This window comes from Nelumbo lutea, chromosome 8, assembly GCF_056320005.1.
Source record: "Nelumbo lutea isolate HS-2025 chromosome 8, American lotus-T2T, whole genome shotgun sequence".
Taxonomy (NCBI): domain Eukaryota; kingdom Viridiplantae; phylum Streptophyta; class Magnoliopsida; order Proteales; family Nelumbonaceae; genus Nelumbo; species Nelumbo lutea.
This window is the reverse complement of record NC_142691.1, coordinates 1,655,405-1,675,498: the sequence shown is the minus strand read 5'-3', so window position 1 is coordinate 1,675,498 and position 20,094 is coordinate 1,655,405. Positions and strand designations below refer to the sequence as shown.

The 20,094-nt window shown below is 39.0% G+C and overlaps 2 protein-coding genes across 3 annotated transcripts; one reads left to right on the top strand and one right to left on the bottom strand.

Annotated features, from left to right (window-relative positions):
- Positions 1-4,820: 4,820 nt before the first annotated feature.
- Positions 4,821-8,084, bottom strand: LOC148842120 (pollen receptor-like kinase 3). Of its 2 annotated transcripts, XR_016103021.1 has the most exons (3): positions 6,207-8,084; positions 5,425-6,111; positions 4,821-5,035 (listed from the first exon to the last, which is right to left on the bottom strand). XR_016103021.1 is itself a non-coding variant. In XM_088956975.1 (2 exons), exons 1-2 carry the CDS (start codon positions 7,492-7,494, stop codon positions 5,516-5,518), a joined length of 1,884 nt encoding a protein of 627 aa, XP_088813101.1. In that variant the 5' UTR covers positions 7,495-7,619; the 3' UTR covers positions 4,999-5,515. The 2 variants fall into 2 exon arrangements, 1 of the variants encoding a protein (XP_088813101.1); XM_088956975.1 differs by having other exon boundaries at positions 4,999-6,111; positions 6,207-7,619.
- Positions 8,085-12,726: 4,642 nt separating this feature from the next.
- On the top strand, positions 12,727-19,841 carry LOC148842119 (putative polygalacturonase). Its single transcript, XM_088957089.1, has 5 exons — positions 12,727-13,474; positions 14,029-14,149; positions 16,543-16,791; positions 18,784-18,937; positions 19,037-19,841. The coding sequence occupies exons 1-5, from the start codon at positions 13,082-13,084 to the stop codon at positions 19,560-19,562; spliced, it is 1,443 nt and encodes a 480-aa protein (XP_088813215.1). The 5' UTR covers positions 12,727-13,081; the 3' UTR covers positions 19,563-19,841.
- Positions 19,842-20,094: the final 253 nt, after the last annotated feature.

Here is a 20,094-nt window from a genome sequence, read left to right as displayed (position 1 = left end):
CAAAAGCACATTTATAAATGTAGTTCCATGAAAAGCATTTTTATGGAAGTACTTTTGAATGAAAACACTTTTACAAAAGCACTTTTACGAAAGCACTTTTATAAGAACATTTTTATGAAAGTAATTTTATAAAAACACTTTCATGGAAATACTTTTATAAAATTATTTTTTCTATAAAAGTACTTTTATGAAAGTACTTTTTATAAACGCACTTTTACTAATGTACTTCTATCAAAATACTTTTATCCATTCACTTTGGATTGAATATTTTGAAAAGAGTCACAAGTGCTTAATCGAGAAAAAGACCATCAAACACCCAATATAATATAAGTGCTTATGCTTTAAAATAAACACTTGAAAAAATTGGAAATTAAATGCAAATAAATGATTATTCGAATAAACACTTGTTTTTAAGCACTTATTTTTAATATAAGTATACCCAAACATGGCCTTAAAATGCTCCTATGAACATAGCATCATCCCTCTAAATTATAACGAGCCCGTTCAGGTAGGCCCACTGTATAAGACATCCACCCATGTTGGCCCATTTGCCGTTGAACTGGGTGAATCTATACCAAACAGCCCCTAATCTATGGCTACAAGCCTACAATTAATAAGCAATGACAGCTTAGTGAACACATTTCTCTAATTAAATTGTGCTTTCTTGTTGGAAAATCTCAGCTCAGCATCGAAGAGCGCCCCTCTCTCATGAGTTGCTGGATCTGAGTATATAGTTGGCGTTGGCGTATGCATCCTTGTTTTGCTTTGGTTGCATCACCCTCACCCACCTACAAAAATTATAAAAAAAAAAACTTAAATTAATTGAAAAATAAATTAAATGAAGTCAACTGACTGATGGACGGCCAAAAGAGGCCGACATTCACGTGCTTGCATGGTTGCACGTATATAAATTATTTATGACAGGAATATTACGTCTTATAACAATATAAATAATTTATTGGCCCTCGAAAAAAATATAAATAGTTTATCAAGGAAGTAGTAATTGAAGGGAACATTTTATCATTTTTTAAAAAACAAAAAAACAATTATGGGTGCACAGCTGTATAAGCCCTTTGGAGTCATTAACACCACAACCTAATCTAATCTCATATTAGGTGGGCCCAGTTGAAATTTGTCTTAATTCTTTCTTTTCTTTTTCTTCCGTTATATGTTTGAAAGTTGAAACAACTATTAATACCCTGAGTTAATAATTAATTAACCAACTGTAACGTAGTTTATTAAGAAATGAATGCAACAAATTGAAAAAAAAAGTATTCTCAAATTAAGGGGATGCACGTGTGGTGTATGGTGGTTAAAAGACGAGAACGGGAAGGATGTCGGACTCGCTATGGATTCATAGGATTCATTTACCGTAATTATTTTTTAAAATTTATTTATAGAGCAGAGTTAAATATAGGGAGATTTTTTTTTTATTTTATTAAAGAAAAGATTCCTTAATTTTTTTGGGCTGTTTAAACAAAGAGTCTCGAGGTTGGAGCTTGAGAGAGAGAGAGAGAGAGAGGGGTAAGGGATGATTAGGGTTTCAATTTTTATGGGAGTTCGAGATGGAGATGGTGGGATCTTGTTGTATGCCAGGTTAGGGTTCTACTTCTATATTTATGTGGGCTTCTTGTTTTTTTTTTTTTTTTACTGTAAAGCCAGCTGTAAGGCCCATCAAATGTAAGAGTTGACTATTTAACTGGGATGAAGAACCGGCCCACGGGCAATAGTGTCCATGGTCCAGTTTAATCTGGACTTGCACTTAATTAGACTAGTCTACAGATCTGGCAGGCTTACACCATTTCTCTGCTTACACTTTACTTGACAACGAGGGAAACAGCATCTGGCCTCGAGGACATTCTGATAGAAAAATAATAGTGCGCATACATGCGATTGGTGAGCGACATGTGTTATGTTTAGGGATGTTTTATAATATGAAGGTGTGTTTGGTTCGTAGTTAGAATTGGAATTGGAATCAGAATGGTTCATCCCATAATCTGTTTGGTTCAGACAGAAATATGAATGAGAATTAAAATCAGTAAAGAAGGAGCAGTGAATGGCCATTCCCTTAAATGGAGGAATGCCATTCCAGTAGGAATGGGAATGGGGTTCCGATTCAGTTCAACCAAACAATTGGAATTGAAATAGCCCATTCCAATTCCAATTCTAGACCCCTATTCCTACGAACCAAACGGGGCCTGAATGTTTTTGTTTTGATTCATTTTTGAAATTCCGCCAAGAAAAAAAAATCCTTCTAATGCATTCTAATATCATCTCATCATTTGTATCCGTACATCACATGAATGGTGGTTTCTATGTATGATGTGTGGATAGATACAGATCATGTTGGAATATGTTGAGAGGGTTTTCTGTTGGCAGGAGACCCCAATTTTATGAACTCTGTTTTTGTTTGGAAAGGTAAAAATAAAAATAAAGTTGGCTTTGTTTAAAAAAACTACACATGTTTTTAGAATGGATAAAAAACACATTTTATAGTATATAAATTTTATAATTTAACATTATATTAAACAGATGAAAACATGATTTTGAAATCAGAAATTCAAAAACATATTTTTTCTTTATTTTTTGAAAACAAAAAAAGCACACACAATCAATAACATGCTGTTTTATTTTTATTTCGAGAAACAAATTTGGATTTTGACTTCACAAAAACCATTCTTATATCCTTTGCAGCCATATATTTGGAATATCTCCATCCGGATACATGACTGCAAGGAGACGGGATCTGCTCCTTACAAATGGGCGCTTTACATGCACATCCACCGTGCATCGATAATATCTCCCGTGAATAATAACTAATGTTTGTTCATGAGAGATGTTTCCCATGCATGATAAGATGTGCGTGTGAACAACTGTGAGGCGCCAGGTGTGAGATGAGCAGATCCCCTCTCGGCTGCAAGGACTGTCAGAAGTAAAACAGTTCACGTTGCAGAATGTCCCTTAAAACAAATGCAGTTCAGGCGAATTAGTGAGTAATATTAATAAGTGATTTATTTTTAAATGACCAAAGCAACCCAAAGAGAATCAAAGAACATCAGTTTTACAGAGAAATTAATGCGGTTGGAGATGGAGATTTGTGTGTTTTCTAATTTTGAAATTTCAAACTAATATCCATCATCATGATTCGTGGATGCAAGTTGCAAGAAAAGAATCGATCCTCAAACGTACAATGTACAAAGTCATTAGTCAATAGTCATAGACACAAAGAAGACGCATTTCCTTTCTTTCTGTATCTTGATCTGTCTACATAATTGTCAACGGCAGATTGGGAGCTACGGCCTACAGAAACACCTACTCATATAAATGTTGGCAAGGCTTTCGCCTTCTAGATGATAGTTGGTGGCAAGTAAATGTCAAATTGGACTATGAGCTAATCTATCCCATTAAAGAGGACACCAAAAAGAAAGAATATAAACTTCGAATTTGAGGAAAGACTCATCTTCTTCTCCTCTTAATTAATTATTGTACATAATTTGTCACCATTCAAACAAATTTTATTATATTATTTTAAGGGCTGTACTGGTGGCTGTATGTGGAAATATGCAATGAAGCCTGTATAGTCTTTTAGACTTGCTTCAAGACCTGTAATGTGAATGAACCTGTCTTTGCTTTTTTTTTTTTTTTTTTTTTTTGTCAATTATAAACTTTTATTAATCCTATTATAACAATTTAGGTTGGATTACGATGATCAAAAGACATGATACCAGAAAAAACTTGTAACTAATCAACTGGCATCATAAAACTCATAACCCAATCAGGTAGGTATTCATCAAAATTCACAGGATTTTGATTGGCCAAAGCTTTTATCGTGTCATAACTTTCCGGCATTATAAAATTTTCCTAACAATTTTCATTGCTTTCACCTCTAATATCCTTCATAAAGGAAAGGGGAAAAAAAAAAGGTATACTACAATAACAATCAGCAAGCCATATTAAGGTTTTGGCTTGGGATTTACTATACCTTAATTCATTATTTGAAGTAGCATGGCAATGATCAAGGGCCAAGGCTGAATGCTTTCTTATTTATCCTGTTCCTTAGATGATTAGTCTGAACAGCAAAGAGGACAAAAGCTCTTTGAGGATATTTGGGGCCTGGGTTGGGCCGGGCTTAACACCTATAACAGGGGCATAGCCTAGGCTTAGGCCGAAATATATTGCTCGGCCCACAAGCTTAAATATAGGGACATCAGTGGGTTGGTAAAGCGACCGTTAAAGTTGGGTCAGTTTTAATTGGGTTTTGGGTCAGGGTCTGAGGCCAACCCAGGCTGTTAGAAACGTTCTTTGCCCATTCAGTCCGTAATTGGGTAAGGTTCACCATCTGTGGTGTGGTTGGGTCGAGTTAGGATCTGGTTCCAACAACTGGTCTGAACAGGTAACAGCCTCTGCTGCCGTATATTGGGAATATCTCCCATGTCCATCTCATTGCGAAATGTTGCCAATGTACAGCTCAGAGGTTCTTGAGAACGGTTGCTGGGACCAGCGCCGGACTCCATCGGATCATATTCTATTTTCCATTGTTTTATTTAGTTGGGTTGGTCGTTTTTGGCTTGAAATGCGTTCGGATAAGGTCTGGGTTGAACCAAAACCATTCCAAACCTGACGCGTTTGGGGGGCTGGCCATGGCCATGCCTAAACTCCAAAGAATTTGACCCAGGCCCAAACTAGGCTAGAAATGATCATCCCTCTTATTAGTTTGGTGTAGAACATCCCACCCCCCCAAAAAAGGAATGCAATTTTAACAAACAAACAAAAAAAAAAAAAGCATAAAAATCTGAAAAAAAAAACATTTGGAACTGTACTCACCATAAAAAGGAATTTTTTTTAAAGGAAGATTTTAAAGAAGGTGAATTACGAAGAATTTCGTTGAAGGAAGAACTACTGTTAAAATCTAAACTCCAAAATTATAGGAGAAGCCATAAAAGAAAAGAAAAAAAAAATTCTGAGCCAAGACAATGAAGAAACCTCCTTCCATGCATCTTCACCAGAACCTTCATCACCACTAAGTTCTCTGTTCCTGCAAATGATAAGAGATGACAAATCAATTACAATTGCTTTTGATTAGAATTGCTAGTCCCCGATATGTGTAAGGGTAACAGGGATTGAACCAATGGCCCCATTTTCATTGGGGACAACCGCACTCTTCCTGCAATTGAGATACTACAACTTACAAGCGTACAACTTAGAAGCGCAGGACTCTGTTCAGAAGTCAGAACCCAGTGCAACATACACGAGCACCTCGGCAGTTTATATAAACTCAAAACATTATATCTCCTTTAGACTTTAGAGTTATGGAATGGATTACTGAAATATTTCCTTCTTTTCCTCTTAATTTCATGATTCATGATTAATCGAAAAAAGAGTTATAAAACGATGGCAATTGGCAAAAGGAAAGGCTGTTATCACCGTTTCGTCCCCATGCACGTTCACCAAAATGAGAATTGGTCAATGATAGCTCAGCGTATTCGACGGTTTCGACCTCTCTACGTGGCGCCAATCAGGCAGATGTAGCTTCATCGGAGTCCTCTACCTGTATCTCTTCTATCCTCTTAATGGCTTCTTTCATGTCAGGCCGTTTCTCAGGAAGAGATTCGGCGCAAGCTGCACCAATGTGGAGGAGCTTCTCCATCTGGGCAAGCGATTTCCTAGAGTCTGTAATATATGGATCGAGTGACTTGACTTCTTTTCTGTTTGAAATCGCAGATTGTGCCAATTTCACGACATCAGTCCCTCCACTGCCATCGCCTAGATATTGAGAAGGGAATTTTCCTGTAAGCATCTCGAGAATAAGAATGCCAAGGCAATATACGTCACATTTCGGGGAAACACGTCGACTCTGCAACGACTCTGGGGATCTGTAGGCGAACAGGGCCTTTGCGGCCGGGTTTGGGAGGACCATCGAGCAAAACCCATAGTCGATTAGCAGAGGCTCGTAAGCAGAGCCAAGAACAACATTGCTAGACTTCAGATTGCCGTGTGGTATTTCAATGGAAACCAGTTTTGTGTGGAGATAACCCAATCCCTGAGCGACGCCTTTGATAATCTTTAGACGAGTGGGCCAGTCTAGCGGAGCGCTGTATGGTCCTTGATCGCCTGAAAAACAACAGAAATGCACTCAACAAACTAATGAACTCAATCAATTAACTCCTCCATTCAATTCAAATGTTCAAATCCATCAACGTACGTACCATGTAATAAATAGAACAAGCTTCCTTTGGGTGCGTATTCGTAAACCAGCAACTTCTCCTCTTTTCTGTATCTGTAAGCTAAGGGAGTCAAGATATTGGGATGTCGCAGATTCGCGAGTCGTCTGATCTCCACGTCGAACGCATCCCTTCCGGCCCTCTTCATCTCTTTCATTCTCTTCACCACCACCACCACCCCACTACTCAACACTGTCTTGTATGCCGACCCCAGCCCGCCACTCCCCAACACCTCCGCCGTGGCCTGCATTAAATCTGAAAGCCGAAACACACCCTTTTCTTCGTTCACCAGTATCAGATCCTCCGTCCCCGAGCCCTTTGTATAACGTGATCCTCTTTTGTTTGAGTCGACGCCCTTACGGTTCCTGCCCGTCCATAGTGTATTCACATCTTTCAAATCGAGGTTCTCTTTCTTCAGTACGATGAAGCGGCCAAGCTCATCGTCCTTTCTTCTCGCTACAAGAAATACAGTTACCCCAAGTAAAACAACCGTCGATACCAATACTATTGCCGCAGCTGTCATCTTGTTGGACTCCTGTTGTTTGATGGCGGGATTCCCAGCCGGCGGCTCCGTAACTTGCGTTATTGTTGCCTTGGCAGCGCATTTCTTGGCCAACTGTGCCCCGCAAAGCCCCTCATTTCTGACGAAGGAACTCTCGCCGAATTTGGATAGGCTTGCCGGAATTTCCCCTTCCAATTTGTTGTTCGACATGTCAAGGGATATCAAAGGTGTGTGTAAGAATTCGGGGATAGCCCCTGAGAATTGGTTGTTCTCGAGGTGTAGTTCAATGAGATGGGGCAGCTGGGCTAATGACGCCGGAATTGCACCCGTGAATGCATTCCCGGAGAGCCACAGCTTCTTCAAAGACGCCATCGTCGAGAAGTAATCCGACGGGATTTCCCCGGAGAACTGATTCCCGGATAAGTACATGCTCTTAAGAGCACCAAGGCGATTGAACTCCGGTATGGAGCCCGAGAAAGAGTTGTTTACGAAACTAATAGTGCGAATGCTTTGGATTTCAGCGAGAGCATCGATGTCAATGGATCCCGAGAGACCCAGTCTGCCAAGCCGGAGGCCAGTGGTGTTGCCTTCGGAGCAGACGATGCCGGTCCATGAGCAAGGCGAGGAACCCAGGACCCAGGAATCGAGTGCATTGGCATTAACGAACGATTTCTTGAGTTTGAGGAGAGCATCAGACTCGGGTATGGCTAACGCCAGAGAAGTGAGGAGAAAAAGGAGAAGAGGTGACCGAAGGAGGTGAACAGCAGCCATGGCTTGGCGGGAAATCTGCCACCTCCGGGGAGGAAAGGGCCGCTGTTCGGAGGGATGGAATTCTCAAATTCTTTCTTTGTCCTTAATTAGGTTTCTTTAGCTTGTTCTGTTTCTGTGACGGAGTGCTTTTCTGGAAGGAGCATGGTGATTGGTGAAAGCCGAAAGAGGTTGGCCAGTACAAAGACAATCTAAGTTTAGGAAGGGATTTTGAGGAAGAGAGATATGTCGTCTTCATTTGACCAAGTCAACAAGAAAAATAAATTATGGTTTTTAGAGTTGATGATTCTGGCGGAACTAGCGGAGGAGCTCGTGAGTCGTGATTCCTCTCCTCCTCGCTTGGGTCCAGTCATTAATTCCAGCTTCCAGGGAGGTCATCCAGCCGGCTCTCCTCTTTTCTATACTTACAACAACCAAACTCACAAGACATGTGACAGAATATCTGTCTTTGTCTTTGTCTCTCTGGGTTTTGGTTTCTCAGGTAGGAAGTTGGAACATTCCCATAACTGGGCTGGTCGTGGGCGAGGAGTTTGTCACCAACTGATCTCAACTATGAACTTTGTTTGTACGGAATTCGAGTTCAGCAGGTGCCCTCTTCTTCAGAGATTGGAAGAAAAAGGATATTGGGATATTTAGAAAGGAAAAGTTGATCGATTCTCACAGAATAAAACCACATCCATTGGTTTCGATCTGCTCTGCTTTTTGAACCTTCCGAGTTCTGATGTGTCATCGATATATGATGAAGAAGAATTTGCTGCCCACTAAAAGCGGGAGTTCTCATAAGAGAATAAAGGAAAGGGTCGCCATTCTCTAATAAAAGAAAGAAAAAGAAAAAAAAAAAAACAAAGATTTTTGAAAAAGCAATCCAATTAACTAATCGCTTATCAAATATTCATACTTGATTTTTATATATTTTTATTCGAGATGGGCTTCCAAATTCTAATCAGTGTATGATTTATCCTTCCATATTCCCATCTTGGCATTCAAGCCGGCCACCTTTTCGACATTGCTTGTCAAATTAGGTCCAGCTTACTACTTTACGAGTCCAATTAGGTGCAGAGGTGCAAAAAACATATTGTATGTCAGATAAAGATGCCATTAGTTTCCTTGGTTCACGCTTTTACAATCAATAATTATAAATTATGTCGAATGCTTTAATTACATTAAAATGCTAATGGTGACATCTCGATAAATTTATTGAGGGGTAATTTGGTAATCCCATAGACAAGTGGTATTGCAGAATAATAGAGTGACATCTTGGCATCATGTAAATAGATTTAGGATCATTTCTGACATTACATAATCGGATTGAGGACCTCGGCACCATTTTGGTAGGTCGAATTGCGAACAACTAGGCAAGACCTTAGGTCGGTGTAAGAAGCGACCTGATTCCACTGATTTGACTCGACTTCGATTAACAACCTGTCTGACGTGTAGAGCGACCTCCCCCTTAAGCAGGCCATCGCTTTCGAATTTCCTAAGATCACGATGCCACGTCAGAAGAGCTGCTTGTCACCCCACTCGCTTCGGGTGGGATTGAATAAACGTTGCCCATTTATGCGGAGTCCACCTCTAGGCGTGAAACCACCTCCGAACCAGATAGACTAGAGATTCCGAATGCGTTTCGTGAGGCTCAGAACAACTCGCCTATATAAAGACTTCACCTCCAACCTCACAAGGTACGCGTAATTTAGTTCTCTAAACACTCTATATCTCTTGTTCTTTTGCAATCAAATACCAACTCACTAACTTAACCATCGAAAGGCCTATCCTAGGTCAAACAACCCAAACACTCTGATCACTTATCTCTTGCAGCTCAACGAAGCAACCTACTCAATCCGGCGTCCAAACTGTCCACCCGTAAGGAGCACTATATCATCATCAATGATTCACGTTTTTTGCTTGACAATATAATTTATATGCATAGTAGCTTTTGCCCTTCACTAGAAAAAAATAAAGATTCATTATATATATATTAGCCATTCATCCATGTAGTAGATAAAAAAAAAGTTGTAGAATTGTCCTGTCAATAATCAATGAATTGTCAAAACTTGATATGGACATTTTATCCACTTAGCATAGTCCATCTCAACAATAGCATTATTTGGCGTTATTTAAGCCTTCTGAAAATCCTCTACGCATATACCAAACTCCTTCAAATTTTTTCTATATTTTTTGGATAGATAAAACTCCTTGAAATTTAGGGGGTTCAAACTTGGTCACTTGGCCAATATGCCATTGTGGCCCATATGTTCCTTAACGAAATATTGTTTTCATTGCATCTAACCTTGTTTTTTTGTTAAGCTAGCATCTAACCTAATGCTTATAAATCTACTTATCAAAACAACAGAAACAAGAAGCAAATGAAAAGCATAAATAATAGTAGCAATGGTAATCACACACAAACAAAAGGGAAACAAGTGAAGCGATAAATAACTTATACCTCCCTTTCTGAATATCTCCCATGCGGCTTTCGTCATAACTCCTTTAAGTTTAACTAGATCCACTAGGCATAATATAGGAAGTATATTCAGTGAGTACTTTATAAATATTCTTACAATTGTTAAAAGTTGTTTTTAATTTTTTTAAGGGTAGGTTGGAGGTATTTCAAGGATAATGTATGTATTGGATTGTATGGTGTATGGTTCACTATATTACTAAGGCTATGCTTGGTTTGTAGAAAAAAGTAGGAAAAGGAAAGGAAAAGTAAGAAAATCTTTACAAATCCTGTATAGGATTTCCTACATTTCCCTACCCTTTCCTTCAAACTAAACATAGCCTAAAGAATTGTGAAATAAAACTAAAGAAATGATGGAATAAGAACTTAACGTATTAAAGGGTGAAGAAGTTAATAGGGAGGTATAATGTGCATGGGGTGGAGGGAGTAGGGTAGGGGTTAGGGGTGATCTTTTCATTCCAGCCTGAAAATTCTGGGCTTGGGCCTATATTTTGTGTTCAGGCCCGCAAAATTTTAGGCCAGGTTTGGACCTAATACTATAAGCTTGGCCTAACCCATATATATTTAAATATATGTATTTTATATATATATATATATATATATATATATATATATATATATATATATATGTTAGTTTATGTTATATTATAAAGGACATATAATATATTATTTGTAATATTTTTATTATATAATATATAAAATAATTTTATATGCACATTTTATATATATTAAGACGTAGGCACTACCTCAGGTCCACCCTGGCCTAGCCCTGCCCATGATCACCCCCATTAGGGGTGCAACTTGGGTGGGCTTGAATTGGTCTTTTGCCAAATTTTTAATTGGCCTAACCTAAACACAAACCACTAACTTAAGCCAACCTGAATAGCACCTGTAAATTAGGGTGATCATGAGTCAAGCTTAGCACCTATGCTTTAATTCAAGCCCTGGTTTATTCCAATCATGATCCCGAGCCTAGGGCTGTTCATAAGAAGGCCCAAACCGACCAATCTAGATCGATCCAATCTGAGTTGGTCGAGTTTTCATCAGCACCGGTCGGTTTCGGGTTGTACAAATTCATAAACCGATGGTTTGGGTCGGTTTCGGTTTTCTTGTGTGAAAATCGAAACAGACCCGACCCGACCCGACCCGACTTAGTTCCTACTTAATTAAGTTGTCTCTATCCTAATTCCTAATTACAACCTAACCTAGTCTTCTAGTTAGGAATAACATTAACGACAAGTATTGTAAGACAATTAGACAAAGAATTTTTTTGGAAAAGTTTAAAGAAAAGAATCAAATGATCCTAGTTTCTATAGTCTTTTACATCAAATAAGCAATCAATTAGGCAATTACAATTAGAATTATGTATCCTTTTTTACTTAGATTAGAACTTAAAAAGTTTCTTGAAATATACAAATTTCAGGCACATGTGCCATGGGGGACATTGATGAACTTAGAGCCGAAACCGACCCAAACCGATCCAACCCGACTCAAACCGACAAGATTGGTTTTACTTAACACTGGGTCGATTTCAGTTTCCATCTCAAATAACCCAATCAAATCGGATCAATTAAAAAAACCTCAATAAACCGACCTAACCCGACCCATAAACAGCCCTACCCGAGCCTGAAATATAAGCTTGGGGCAAGGCCGAACTTTGTTCCAAGTCTTTGGTTTTTGAATACGGGTTCAACTCGAATGCCAGAAATAATAATCAATCAACCGGTATTCATAAAAGTAGTAACCAAACCGGTATCATGTCTTTTTGGCATGATAGAATTATCCTCCAAATACATTATATTGTGAATAAAAGGGTAAAAAAGACAAAGACATTTGGATCTTTTATTGAGCTTATTTACGACTAGATTTAGAAATTAAAATATTTGGGCAACCACCTTTGCAATTAAAGAAGAATAGATTTAAGGATTAAAATATTTGGATTGAAAAAGAAATTACTATATAGTATATACTAAAAACCTAATAGGTTGATAATATTTTATTGGTAAAATCTACGCTGCTGGAAAGACAAGAAAGAGCTTTGAGCAATTAAAACCCTGAATACTGTTTTTTCGGGTATCATATTTGATGGCCTGGTCTGTCACACAAAACTTTGGCCCTAGCTCAAAAAAATTCTGGGCTTGGCTGGATTAGGAGAGAGAGAAGAGATGGGCTGTGGTGAAATCAATTGCTGACTGAATACAAAGGTTGGTGGCTAGGTGCTTCAGATGCAAGGAAAGAGGCAGTATCTTAGTTGGAGGTTTCTAGGATTTGTTTCGTCGCCTAGAAGCTGGATTGCTGGAGCAGGTGCATATACTGGCCTACACCCATCACCACCAGAGGTGGGTAAGGTTGAACCGTTCACCTAACAATTAATCAATGCCCTAACTATAATGAGGTTTTGGACTGCTACCTGAAATGAAATGTTTATTACTACTTGAGACTTGAGAGTCAAACGACCTACGAAAGTAACGTTTGGTTTGCATTTTGAATCTTCCAAAGGTTCAGACAATAACATGGTTTGGTTGATGGGGGTTAGCTGGATTAGGATGAATACGGAACTGGATTACTGGAAGTCTGGAACTGGAATTTATGGGGGTTCTTCCACAGTTTGATGCTTCATTTTTAACCCACTCATGGCTCATTGGTCCAACCACGTCTGTAGGGCGAGCCGGTACTCACAGCAACTAGGAAAGGGCAGTTCCGTATGACTATTCTTCTTCAGTTCTTCTTCGAATGATGGTATCTGATAACTTCTAAAAGAAGATAGTTTTTTCTCCACTTATCTATCTACTCCCAATTCCAATCCTTTTATTTTCGTGAATGCATCTCCCTTCCATTGTACTCCATCTCGTTGAAGCAGTCTTGATGCAGACAGAACTCCGACCTTATAAACCCTTAATAGTGGCCGGAATTCCAAGCCTCCGAAGCCCAGATTTTTTTCTTGGTTATTAATTTTCTAACTACGTACCCATCTAATTTTTACCTGTAGTTGCTTCAGATTCGTTTCTCCCTCGTTAAGATGCCTTGGTTACATTAAGAAAAATATAAAAAAACTGCCATAAAAAGAGCAGTTTTTCAGTTGTTTCTCTTTCAACTCTGACGGTTTGATACAAGATATAGTTGTACCTGATCATGGTAGAAAGCTTCACATTTGGGCGGTTTAACCACCAGAAACTCGACTTCAAGCTATGGATTGCGATTCTATGGATTGTTGGCGTTGGTACAGTATTTTTGTGGCAACGGTATGCCATTGATGGGTTCCGGATCTTTGGACGCACCTCGGTCGGGCCACTACCTCAGATGCGGCCGGTTGCATTCAACCTGACGGATTTCGGTGGTGTTGGGGATGGTGTGACTCTGAACACGGAGGCCTTCGAGAGTGCTATCGCCGCGATTGCAAAATATGCAAACAGAGGTGGTGGACAGCTTAACGTGCCGGCCGGACGTTGGCTCACGGCGCCTTTCAATCTCACTAGTCACTTGACTCTGTTTCTTGCTGAAGATGCTGTTATACTTGGAATTCAGGTGAGTACATTTTTTTTTTCCTTGTCTTCTTTTTCATATCCGTTGAATTTTTGAGAACTGAAATCGCTTAAAGTTTCTTGTTTCATCTCTATTTCGGACTGAAATTAGAGGTATGCAATATTCTCTATATATTCTGTTCTGTTCTCCTCTGTAATGTAAACAAAAGGTTGGAGTTTTGGAAAAATTTAACATTGACGTTGAGGCATAAACCAGATTTACAATGAAAAAGAAAAAAGAACAAGGGCTTCCCTGTAATATATATATATATATATATATATATATATATATATATATATATATATATATACATTTTTTTTTTTGTGGAAATCAATAAGTTGGGTTTGTGAAAATCCTGCTACAAAATAAGATAAGCCAGAATATTCATAGCCAATGCATCAAGGTCTTTAAGTATACCAATTCATAGCCAATGCATCAAGGTCTTTAAGTATACCAATTCATAGCCAATGCATCAAGGTCTTGGACTCCAGGTCTTTAAGTATACCAAATTATTGTTTATTCAGGAATCATTAATTCTATTAACACAACGTTTACAGGATGAGAAGTATTGGCCACTGATGCCCCCGGTGCCATCATATGGATACGGAAGGGAGCATCCTGGACCCCGATATGGTAGTCTTATCCATGGTCAACATCTACAGGATGTTGTTATAACAGGTCAGATATGGTACTCCTTGACTTGTATCAATTCCTTCATTGTTTTTTCTTGAAGCCTTGGACTTGCATGAAATCTATACTTTGAAGTGCGGAATTGGTTTACTATCTTGGCATTAATTATTGGATGGATGGCTTTTCTAAGCTTTTGGGTCTTTAACATAAATTTCAGAGTAAATTTGCAGGTCATCCAATCTTGAGTTTTCTTTCCCCCAATTTTTATCATTAAGTAGATGATGAAATTAATTGAATGTTCTCAGTTCTCACAACAGATTTCCTGGGTTTGGTTTTGGACCTTCTCGTGGTAGTGTAATTCTTGCTCTGCTATTTTTTAATTTTAGTGATGGAATGGACTTAGGCGAGATGCTTAGGTTTTCCTTATTGAAGGTAATGAAGGGGTTATTGGAAGCTTCATTGAGGTAGGAAGAAAAGGACTGGGAAGAGTCGAGCATGGCAGAGATGGTGTTGAAAAGTAGCCAAGTAGGGAGGATTTTTCCCCGGACTAAAGATTTGAATGAGAAAATTTGGCAGAGTCTGAAGTAAAATAACTATCACTCCACCAGAAGAAAAGCAGCAAGAGTAAGCTCCAATGCATCAAGGGTAAGAGAGAGGGAGAAAGCTTGAAGGATGGAGGTGTAATCAATTGCTTAGAGGATGAGGGGTACAATGCTCAATGGGGATGTTCTTTGATGGTAGTAGGTGATTGCCTTGATGAGCATGGGTGTTGAGTGAGTTTTCGAAAATGTTTTTTTTTTATTATTATTATTATTATTATTATTATTATTATCAATGTTTTCAAACCGTCGGTGACCCAGATGGTTCGACCCAAAGAATGGTTTGCGCCAAGGTTTTAAAAACTAAGAAATCTTAGATCTGTCTCTCTCGCGTGAAATGGTGAGAGATTTGAGATGTGTGAGACAACGAGAGAGAGTGAGATCTAAGACTAAGAAATCTCAAATCTATTTTCATCGCTAGTTTGCCACCATCGCCGTCGCTATCACTATTGCCATTGTATGTCGCCGTCGTCGTTGTCGTTGCAACCTGCAAGTCCTCCTTCTCTTCTTCTTCTTCTTCTTCTTCTTCTTCTTCTTCTTCTTTCAAACTCTTTCAGCCAACAGTTTTCTCAAATCTCTCTCATTCAAACCTTATTTTCTCTTATGTGGTTATAATTATATGCATCTTACCCTAACATTCCAATATAATGGGTAAGATGTTCAAACCATTCAAACCGTTTGACCCAGACGGTCGAACCGCTAATCGGAAACTGGTGGTCAGAACGGTTCCGTTTCCAAGTCCATTTTTTAAACCTTTTATTATTATTATTATTATTATTATTATTATTATTATTATTATTATTATTTTATTTTTTATTTTTTTGACTTGTTGCTTGGGTCATCACCACCAAATCCTTTGGGGTTCTTGGCTTTGTTTATGTTTGGCAAGTGGTAGGGAACATTTTTGTGTATAAACCTCACAACGAATAATTCAATGGGAAAAATTTGAAGATTCTAAGAGGTTGTTTGGTAAAGTAGCCATTTATTGAAGAAAAGTTTTGCGTGGGATTTGTCTTGAAAATTGAAGTTAAACGTTTATTGCTGTTGTTATACAACTAGGTGCCATTAGACACCATTAGGCACAACATAAGTTGAATAATAATATACTGCTGGGTATTGTGAGAAACATTAAAAATGATGTGTCTTTTGATAATTGGTTCTCACATAAACTAAGACAAACATTTATCTAATAAATATCTTGTCAAATAATATTTGGAATAAATACTGATATGGCAATGAACTAGTACCATTTTTTAAATAAATGGTCATAAAATCAAACACCATCTAAGCGTGAAAAAATTATGAAAAAAATTTGTAAAAATACTAATAACCAAGGTTCAAAGTATCGGCACGATACGAGTTTTGGTCGTATCGTGTCAGTACTTGGAAACTGCTGATACATACTTTTTTTTTTTAGTTTAGTTTTATGGGAAGCTTATAAGATATTTTTTATTATTAAAAAATTGGGGTGTGTTTCGGACCATATCTTTTTCAAAAGATACGGTACGACATGCCTTATATCAGACGTATGGTATGGATACTTTGAACCATGCTAATAACTAGTACAGTAAGGGAAAGAGCTGAAGGAGGGGGAAGGGAGGGAAAAGAGTGGTGCAGTTGGGGTGGGGTGGAAGTCAAGTCGCTCTTTGCTTTGGTGGGAGTATGTCGTTTACCTTGTCGAGGGTGGGTATGGGGAAAGCTATCTCTTATTTGTTTGGTTCTTAATGAACTTTTCAATCTCCTTTTTTTGAGAAGATGATGATTGGAGGTTGTTAGCACTTGCACTTATGTTGGTACAAATAAAGGTTAACTGCAGACCGGTTTGATGTGTGTTCACAACAGGGCACAATGGCACCATAAATGGACAAGGTCAAACGTGGTGGGTGAAATTCCGGAGAAAGCTTCTCAACCACACCAGAGGACCACTTGTACAGATCATGTGGTCAAAGGACATCCACATCTCCAACATTACTTTGCGTGATTCTCCTTTCTGGACACTCCATCCCTTCGACTGTCAGAATGTAACTATAAAAAACGTTACCATCTTGGCCCCCATCTTCGAGGCCCCAAACACTGATGGTATAGATCCTGGTAAGCATTCTATTTCTTTTTCATGCTATTTACTTCGGGATTTAAACGGATTAGATCGGATTCCAATTAGCATATATTTAAATTTGATATGATCTTATATATCTGAGATACGATTCAATATGAAGATTCCATCTTATTTGAATTATAAAAAAATATAATAATTATTAAGAAATATAAAAGTTTATATAGAGAAGGAGGGTTAATACATATAAGGAAAACTTTTTGGGCCCTCATATTAATAAAACTAATATTTAAAATAAAAAATAAAAAATAGGTTAACTTTTAAAAAAATATTATCAATTAAGGGCATGAATACTATTCATCTTCTTCTTCTTGCAATTTGTTCACCAGCGCCGCTGTTCGCTGCTGCCCACCGCTGCCTTTGCCTTTGTGAACGTTGTCGGAGGTGGCGGCGGCGGCGGCGCTAGTGGTTTGGCCAACGCCGCCACCTCTACTAGGGAAACTTTGCTAGGGATGGCAATTTTTCCTGTCCCCGACGGGTACCCTGGCTCCCCGACCCCATCAGGTTGGGGATGGGGGGGTACCTTGGCAGGGTTGGGGTCGGGGATGGGTCTACCCCTGAATCCCCGATTGGGGATGGGGACGGGGATGGGAAATGCAATCCCCGCCCCGACTCGTCCCTGATTAATATATATAATTATATACTATATAATATAATATAATATAATATAATTATATATATTATATATTATATATTATAATAATTATTATTCGTTTTTTAAAAGATTAAAACTTAAAAAACACTTAAACAGTAAAAGCCTTGCCAGTTCGTCGTCTTCGTCTTCGACAGAACCCTAGGTTTCACTTCCTTCGTCAGTTTGTCTTTGTCATCGATTTGTCAAATGCCGCCATTGCTAACCATCGCCACTCGCCCGTCGCCGTCGGACATTGAATAGAGGACAGAGATACTCGAGTCTCGACAAAGGACAAAGAAGAGATACTCAAAGAAGAGTTTCGGTTCTTTAATCTTCCTTCAACCTTTTCATCATCGCCGACAGTCGTCGTCCTCGCCTCGCCCTTCAGATTCTCTCTCATCGTCAACCTCAGCTCTCGCAAGAGTCCTCTCTCTCTCTCTCTCTCTCTCTCTCTCTCTCTCTCTCTCACACATTCTCAGTTTCTAAGAGACTCAAACTCAGTCTCCAGTTCATCGGAGATTCGAGTCTCCAACGTGGATGAATTCCTCGTTTGAGTCGAGGATGGAGAGGGGATTCTTTTCCCCATCGGGGATCGGGAACATGGATGGGGGATGATTTGGGGATTGGGGTCGAGGATGGGGAATGTAGTCCCTCCCCCGAACCCGCCCCGTTGCCATTCCTAACTTTTGCCCACCTCTGCCTCTGCCTCTGACAACATTGCTAGATGTGGGTGGAGACAGCGGCGGCATTAGTGAATACATTGCAAGAAGAAGAAGATGAATAGTATTCTTTCCCTTAATTGATATTAGGGCTCAAAAGTTGCACTTATATGCTATTATTCATATAAAAAAAATAAAAAGTATAAGTATTTTTTCAAATATTTTCATCATATATATATATATATACATGCCTTTTTTATAAAAAAATTACAAAAAATACAATGTATATATATATTTAAATAAAGATTGGATTGGATCGGAACTTTTTGAATCGAATAGGGGTGCTTTGAATGAATCCGATCCAATCCAAAATTCAACAGAGGATTATCCAAATCCGAGAAAGATAAGGATTCAGTCGATTCAGTCGATTAGCATCCCTATCTAAATCGAAAATTCCTCACACCTCGCGCCTCACGGACACATCCAATCATGCATTGAAAACATCTCCGTACTTATTAATTATTATTCATGGGAGATGTTCTCATACACGGTGGATGTGTCAGTGAGGCGCCCTGAGGAGCAGCAGATCCCATCACCTATTTGACCACTATGGAATGCAGAATTTGTGAGGCGGAGGGAATGAAATGAACACCTATTTTGGTTTACACTTTACACAGATTCGTGTGAGAATGTTGTGATAGAGGACTCCTACATAAGCGTGGGAGATGATGCGATTGCAATAAAGAGTGGGTGGGATCAATACGGAATCAAGTACGGCCGGCCATCCCGCAACATTCTTATCCGAAACCTTGTTGTTCGATCAATGGTCAGGTGAGAATTCTAAATTAATTCTTCCACATACATGTTCGATCGATCAATAAACAGTCAAGACTTAAGAAGAATGAGTCTGTTTTGGTCTTTGACCTACAGTGCTGGAGTATCGATAGGCAGTGAGATGTCAGGAGGAGTATCGAATGTTACAGTGGAGAACCTCTACGTGTGGAACTCGAGAAGGGCTATCCGGATCAAAACCAGCCCTGGGAGAGGTGGATATGTTCGTGACATAAACTACCGGAATCTGACATTCGACGATGTCCGGGTGGGGATCGTCGTGAAAACAGACTACAACGAGCACCCTGACGGGGAGTATGACCCTAGGGCACTACCAATACTGCAGGACATAAGCTTCACAGGGATTCATGGCCAGGGAGTCCGTGTGCCGGTAAGAATGCATGGCAGCGATGAGATCCCGGTGCGGAATGTAACGTTCAGGGACATGTCAGTGGGGATTACGTACAAGAAGAAGCATATCTTCCAGTGCGCATTCGTTGAGGGTCGTGTGATAGGGACCATCTTCCCCGCTCCATGCGAGAACCTGGATCTCTTTGACGAGCATGGCCAACTTGTTAAGAAGTCTGTGTCGCAGAACATGACAGACATTGATTATGATTTCTGAGGCATCAGATCAGATCATGAGAGGGCACAGGGGAGGGTGCCAGATTTATCTGGTACGTTCTTTTCCTCGCCCTCTCTCTTCATGCCTTCATCATCTTTTCCTCTGCTCTGTTCTTTGGGATTTGTATATAGGCCATAAAGTTCAATTTTGTTCATATAAGATTACCAAAGACGAAGACGCCGTTATCACATCAAAAACAAGTTTGCAACTTCCTCTTTTCTTTCCTTTTCTCTATATAGGTAATTAAAATTTAAAAGAATACACTATACTCTCGAGCCATGGTACATCCGTACATGTAAAATTTAGAACAATCTCTATGCTACTAGTAGATGTATGCGACCGTTCCTCCATTTTTGTGGCTCCATTTGTTTCCACGTGTAAATTGGTGGTAAATATTTCAGATTTTTGTCAATAAAATATAATTTAATATATATATATAAATACATAAAGATTTTTTAAGATAATTTACAGGGTGCTATCCAATACATTTTCGACCTGATGGCAGTGCCAACTGAGTGCTGGCTCGGTTGGC

Bases quoted from the DNA above. Each gene is read 5' to 3' on its own strand.
- LOC148842120 (XM_088956975.1), bottom strand. From the start codon at position 7,494: ATGGCTGCTGTTCACCTCCTTCGGTCACCTCTTCTCCTTTTTCTCCTC. The intron at 6,112-6,206 runs GTACGTACGTTG...GTTGTTTTTCAG, and splicing joins CTTGTTCTATTTATTACATG to GCGATCAAGGACCATACAGC.
- LOC148842119 (XM_088957089.1), top strand. From the start codon at position 13,082: ATGGTAGAAAGCTTCACATTTGGGCGGTTTAACCACCAGAAACTCGAC. The intron at 13,475-14,028 runs GTGAGTACATTT...CAACGTTTACAG, and splicing joins CTGTTATACTTGGAATTCAG to GATGAGAAGTATTGGCCACT. The intron at 16,792-18,783 runs GTAAGCATTCTA...CACTTTACACAG, and splicing joins CACTGATGGTATAGATCCTG to ATTCGTGTGAGAATGTTGTG.